The sequence below is a fragment of the Triticum aestivum genome, chromosome 4B (assembly GCF_018294505.1).
Source record: "Triticum aestivum cultivar Chinese Spring chromosome 4B, IWGSC CS RefSeq v2.1, whole genome shotgun sequence".
Lineage (NCBI taxonomy): Eukaryota > Viridiplantae > Streptophyta > Magnoliopsida > Poales > Poaceae > Triticum > Triticum aestivum.
The window spans coordinates 543,574,718-543,581,248 of record NC_057804.1 but is presented as its reverse complement, the minus strand read 5'-3'; the positions used below and the strand labels follow the sequence as shown (position 1 = coordinate 543,581,248).

The window sequence follows — 6,531 nt, the reverse complement described above, 5'->3', positions numbered from 1 at the left end:
ATTACACTTTTATCACCATCTCTTCGCCGAACTAGTACACCTATACAATTTGCCATTGTATTGGGTGTGTTGGGGACACAAGAGATTTTTTGTATTTGGTTGCAGGGTTGCTTGAGAGAGACTATCTTCATCCTATGCCTCCCACGGATTGATAAACCTTAGGTCATCCACTTGAGGAAAAATTGCTACTGTCCTACAAAACTCTGCGCTTAGAGGCCCAACACGTGTCTACAAGAATAAAAGTCGCGTAGTAGATATCAACCAGAAGGAACCCAATGGCCCTAAGCTGCACCTGGGGGTGCCCCGAGGGGGTTGTGCCCACCTCGGTGGCCTCCCACACCCCCTCTTTGCACTATAAATTCCAAAATATTCTGAAACCCTTCGGGGTAGCCCTAGATCAGAAGTTCCGCCGCCGCAAGGCCTCTGTATCCATGAGATCTATTCTAGACCCCGTTCCGGCACCCTGCCGGAGGGGGGAATCATCACTGGTGGCCATCTTCATCATCCCGGCGGCCATCTTCATCATCCTGTCTGTTAGATATGACCTTTGATGCAATCTTGTACAAAATGTTGCAGAGAGAGAGATAGGCCTGAACTGAGACAGAAGTGTAGGATTTTTTACCTTTGGTATTAGCACAAAAATAGTCTCATTGATACACTCTGCTAATTCCGTACCTTGAATAACTCGTAATACTGCCTTTGTTACCTCTTCACCGCAGACATCCCAATGTTGTACGCTGAAAGAAGTGTGCTGGAAAACCGTCAGGCCCTGACGCCTTTGTCGGAAACATCTGAAAAAGCGCCGTTTTGACCTTGTCCGCTTTGTAATCGGCATTCAGGAGATTATTCATCTCCGGTGTGACTTTGCGTGGGACTGAATCAAGCACCCGTTCCATGTTATGCACCCCTTCTGATGTGTATAGGTTGGTGTAAAAACTTGTGGCCAATTCCTCCATCTCCCCTACATTCTCTGTCAACCTTCCATCGGGCATCTGCAATGTTTTGATTTGATTTTTCTTTTTGCGTCTGCTTGCTCGAAGGTGGAAAAAGTATGTACTTTTATCTCCGTGCGCTAACCACTCTACCCGAGCTCGTTGACGCTATAATATTTCTTCCCTATTGTATAGCTTGACAAGTCTATCACAGATCTTTCCTTCTGCATGTGAGAGGCAATGGCATGCAGAGAAGCATTGGCTCTAGCAGAGGACTTGATGATCCAAAACTTCATAATCGCTTCAGACTCAAAACAGGCAGTGAACAACATTAAGAGAGGAACTAGTAGCAATTACGGTTGTATCATTAGTGAAATTAAGCACCAAGCTAGTTTAGTTAATTGCAAAATTACTTTTGAAGGTCGCGCATCAAATACTGATGCAGATAGCTTAGCTAAGTTTTCAAACACTCTTGATCAGGGGCGACACCTTTGGCTGATTCATCCCCATGATCCTTTTTGTATACCACTTCAAATGGTCTATGATCAATAAAGCTTAGCTATACCCCTAAAAAATCAAGAAAAAAATTGTTCATTTTCTTCCTGAAGTATATCTGTTTTAACACAGCATGAATGCAAATGCTCACATACGCACATACACTTTCACTGAACGCACGCAAGCGCACCCTATCCCTATGAGTACCTTCGACATACTGAGCCTGCACAATCAACCCCTATGAGCACAATCTACTCCTATGAGCACCTTCAAGATAGTGAGCCTGCACATTTTAAGATTAACAAAGTCACCACATTCATCTCTTAGTTGACGAAAGCGACGAAAGCATCTCCCAATGAACACAACATCACCGGAAAGTCTGAAATAAATTTAGAAAAATGCGAGCACAAATGTCAAGTTTAGGACTTAAACCTGATGGGCTAGTTCCATCACAAGGAACCAAATCATCTGACATCTATGCTCAGTTCGAAAAAAAGGAAAATACAATGTATTTTTTACAACTAGAAAAAAAGGGAATTATCAGGCATTTCTCAAAAACAAAGAATTATCAGGTATACAGATATTTTTCTTGTGGAAGAGGCATACAAGTTACAAGTTGCAAGAACTGTTGGAAGTAATGCCAGTTCATGACTCAACTAATAAGTTAAAAAAGAAGTTCATGACTCGACTAACAGCATTTACATTTCCACAGATAATAAATCGGTAGATTTGCATAAGAGTAGACGCTATCAACAACTCTACTACTAGCTAGCCTAGTTGAACATATCCCAAAACTCCAGCGAACACTGCCGCCACGTAGGATCGTGTAGATTCTTCGGCCAAGCAGCTCATGTTTTCTTCAAAGCAAAGGCATGCCTGTCGAACTTGACCACCCAGGCCCCTATTTGACATCTATGACAGCGGAATCGCGGGCCTTTTCAGGCGCGGAGTAGCCGTGCCTTGCACCACAGGAGGTACGACATATAAGTTATTGATCCGTCCACACCACTGTCGAAAATGGAGCCCATGAACTCAGGCGTGCACTCTACTAGCTGTTGCCATCTAGTGCCTTGATGTCAGCTTCTTTGAGTTCAACCATCTTCCCAATTCTGTACATGTAACATCCAACAAAGGGTTAACATCCAGTGTTCTATTGCCGGCCTCATTGTGAACATGAAGAGTTTGTCAAACACAAAAAAAGAGTTGACTGTCAAATTAGTTTTACTTGTTGGGCACAATAAAAACTCATGTCCCTAGACGATGATTTATCAGTTGAACCAATTAACTCCACTGAACTGATTTTGGTGGTACTACAGCTGTACTGCTGGCATGCCAGATTTGACACACATGATTCCTTTTGTTACACGAGCCTTTCCAAGTTGATCTTTCTAAAAGAATATATCTCTTGGAGTATTTGATTTTACCATTTGCACCAGCTGCCATGCTGTTTCAGATGTTTTGAAAGGTGCAAAAAAAGAAAGACTTGAAAAAACCTTATGAAACTCTGCAAAAAAGGAAGTATATGCCGAACATGTACTGATGTGCTAAACAACATTACCCCAGGTCCGATGGGAGGCGGAACCTGCCTATCCGAACACGTTTCAAAGCATAGACCTGTCAAAAACAGGGATAAAAATTAGCTGCTTTCACAACAGTTATACACCACAAATAAGCATAATTGCGGGGCTGCTACACACTTTTCCTCTAATTAATTGACTTTTGTATGGTTTTCCGGCCTGTTTTCCATTACAAACAGGGTCAACTGTCTTCTACAGCAGTGCATCAAAAAGATGATAAAACAAGATCTGGCTGTCAAGATGTGGGCTACTATAACACAGCCGTCTGTTATCTTTTGTTGCTATGTGATAAATCCCATACTTCTATCCTTGCATTGCTTAGCTCTTAAGCCATCTGATCAGGGGTAATAGCCATAAAAGGGAACACGGCCTATTGGATTTGAGTCGAATGAAGCAAAGACGAATTAAGAGAAGTCTCCTAGACCCTAAAGCGCTGCTGTGGACAACCACTCGTTCCTTTGACTAGCTATTCTAGATTTATTCCTGCTACAGTATGTGCCCTCCTTCACAGATGCTGTTCAACCTCAAGGCCTTGCCATCCTAGCGCAAGCTGACAGATGTTACTCTCCCAGAGGTCGCACTTATTGTAGAACAAGAAATACTAAGATATGTACCAGCAAAATACAAATAAAACTTTGATAATGATATATTTATCACGCAAAACAACCTTTAGTCCTGCATTCTGCACAAGTTCACGAACTTCGTGGTTTCTTCCTTCATGAACCTGCCAGAAAGAGAACTCGACAATATCAATGCCAGTGAGTAGATTAACTAAATATGATGCCTTTGAATTTATGTAAAATTTCTTTAGTCAAGCATATGTGCAAGTGACAGGCTAATTGATAGAATGCACTGGATTTGCACAATCAAGCTGGCACAAACATACAAGGACTGAGCAATATTGCTAGGATATATCATTTGCTGTACTGAACAAATCAGAATGCCTACATTATACTCCCTCTGTAAAGAAATATAAGAGCGTTTAGATCACTACGTTTAGATCACTACTTTAGTGATCTAAACACTCTTATATTTCTTTACAGAGGGAGTACATAGTTTTGTACCATATGCAGAAGTTAGAAAACAGGCATCAAATACAATAGAATGGAGCATGTATAAAGGACAATTACCACTATTTTAAGTCGTGTCCTTTTTGTGTCAGCTTGGGCATCCAGTGGTTCTACTAAATCAGGTACAACCTTAACACCATCAATTACTGTTCCTCCGCTGATAGCTACAAGGTGTTTCTTGTGCACTGCTCCATCTATAGTTACTACATATCTGCAATATTGAACAAATGCAAATTATATTTTGTTTTTCGTGTATTTTTCATTGTCCATTTACCATGTTTGAGCACATTTATATGAGCAGTTTCCTAGAGAAGAATATTTTAGTTTAAAACTAGTGTCATTTCAATGGAACTTCTCCACATTTACTGCACATGAATAATGATATCGACCTGAGGGTAGTACCAAAACAACATCCTAATTTGTCTGCCAGGAAATTTTGCAGTACTACAGTCTACAAACGATACAGAGGAGGCCAAACTTACTCCTTTGTTATGTTTGAAGAAGGGTGCGAGACTTTCTGGGCAAATTCACCTGAAAGGAGAGCAGCTTACTTTAGGCCTTGGATGGCTAAACTGCTGATTCCTAAGTATTGTCTAGCAAGTATGACAAAATTACCATCATTTGTAACTATTATCAAACCAGTTGTGGCAACATCAAGACGACCCACAGTAAACAAGCGGGGTTTTGGTACTCCTGGCTGAAGTTTGTTCTGCACATGTTGATAGATTGTTATATTTAGGCAGAAGGTGAAGCACACCAAGAATATGATGAAGTTTCATTAGGAACAGTGTAATGTCTATTGTATGAAAAGCCCTATTATAGAACATACCCATCCTTTCAAATAGTCATCCAATAAGGAGATAACAGACTTCTCTTCACCAGACGAGCAAATATACCTGTGGGACATCAGAAAGACATCGGAAATAACATTTAGGGATATCACACAGCTGGACGAATGGCACCTTTTCTATTGTATTAAAAAATACACTGCTAGAATACAAAAGGAAACTTTCTACAGACGTGCAGACTGCAACAATATGGAAGAAAAGATACAGACCCTTTTGGCTTGTTCACAGCAAAATAGAGCTTTGGAGGCAGCTTCTTGGAAATGCGGTTGCCATTAACATAGATAGAATCCTTCGAGATGTCGACTTTGGTCTACAAAAGAAGAACTGATTATGATCAGGATGCAGACAAAATGAACACATTTCAAATTCCATACAGTGCTACAATGCCAGAATCTAGCTAAACGAAACCAGCTATTTTTTCGCCGCAACTAGACAACTGGATTGAGACTGACATTACATAAATGCGGACATGAGCTAAAATATTTGCAGACATGAACTAGCTCCTCCTCGCTCTCAGAGCTTCAGGCTGAAATTTCATACCTGGGGAGCAGTGCAGACAGAACCATTGACAGTCACCTTCCCTTGGAAGATGAGCTCCTCGCTGGTCCTTCTTGAGGCCACTAGGAAGAGCCACCGAGTCAGGATCAAGACAGACATATAATGCTGGTCCGATTCAATTCAGTTAAGCACGCTTATGTAAAACCCTGCAGGATAGGACGACACAACTACCTCCTGCGGCGGCGAGGACCTTGGCGAGGCGCTGCGGCTCGTGCTCCTTGATGTTCTCGTTGTAGAACCGCCTGGCCGCCTTGGAGAACTTGGGCGGCGCGGTCGGGGCGGCCTTCTTCTCCTTGACCCTAACGCTGGCGACAGGGACGTCGGCGGCGGGGCCCTGCTTCTGGCCCCTCTTGGCGGCCCTCTTGGCCTCCGCCTCCGCCGCGGCGACGGCCTGGATGACGTCCGGCGGCGGAGAGGTGTGGAGGGATGGCTTTCCGTCGGCCCCGCGGGCGATCCACGGGACCAGCGGCTGCGCGGACGGGCCGCCGGGCGAGGCTTTGGACGGGGCGGGCGCGGGCTCCGCGAAGGTGATGTTGAAGTCCGAGGTGGAGGAGGCCGAGGAGGCGCGGAGGAGAAGGAGCGGCGGGACGAGGCGGCCGCAGCGGAGGACGCTGGCCGGGCGGCTGAGGAATGGGTGGATGGAGATGGCCACGGCGGCCGCGAGGGCCATGGCGGGTGAGCGTGGGGAGGAGGGGTTATCGGATATCCCCGCGCTCGCGCTGCTGGGCCGGGAAAGCGGGACAGCGAGACGGTGCTGCGTTTTATTATCGTGTAAGCAGCGAGGCGGTGTGTTAATTTTTCAAAATTTGTGGAAAGGCAAATTATATGTTTTTTACGGCACAGTACAAACGCGGACGCCCACATGTATGCACATACACTTATCCTTATAAATACACACACATATGAAGACCATGTCTCTATAGACACCTCTGAGAGAATAAGCCGGCACAACGTCTTAAGATTGACGAATTCGCCCCAAGCACCTCGCAGCTGACGAGAACGTCTTTTTCCACTGAACAAACATCACCGAAAAATATGTATTAAACTCAAA

At 44.0% G+C, this 6,531-nt stretch overlaps 1 protein-coding gene across 1 annotated transcript; it reads right to left on the bottom strand.

The window, feature by feature from the left end:
- Positions 1-1,992: 1,992 nt before the first annotated feature.
- On the bottom strand, positions 1,993-6,223 carry LOC123093178 (putative ribosomal large subunit pseudouridine synthase SVR1, chloroplastic). Its single transcript, XM_044515087.1, has 10 exons — positions 5,652-6,223; positions 5,463-5,542; positions 5,132-5,232; positions 4,904-4,970; positions 4,690-4,783; positions 4,557-4,605; positions 4,135-4,285; positions 3,672-3,728; positions 2,986-3,041; positions 1,993-2,536 (listed from the first exon to the last, which is right to left on the bottom strand). Exons 1-10 carry the CDS (start codon positions 6,148-6,150, stop codon positions 2,476-2,478), a joined length of 1,215 nt encoding a protein of 404 aa, XP_044371022.1. The 5' UTR covers positions 6,151-6,223; the 3' UTR covers positions 1,993-2,475.
- Between the last annotated feature and the right edge of the window lie 308 nt (positions 6,224-6,531).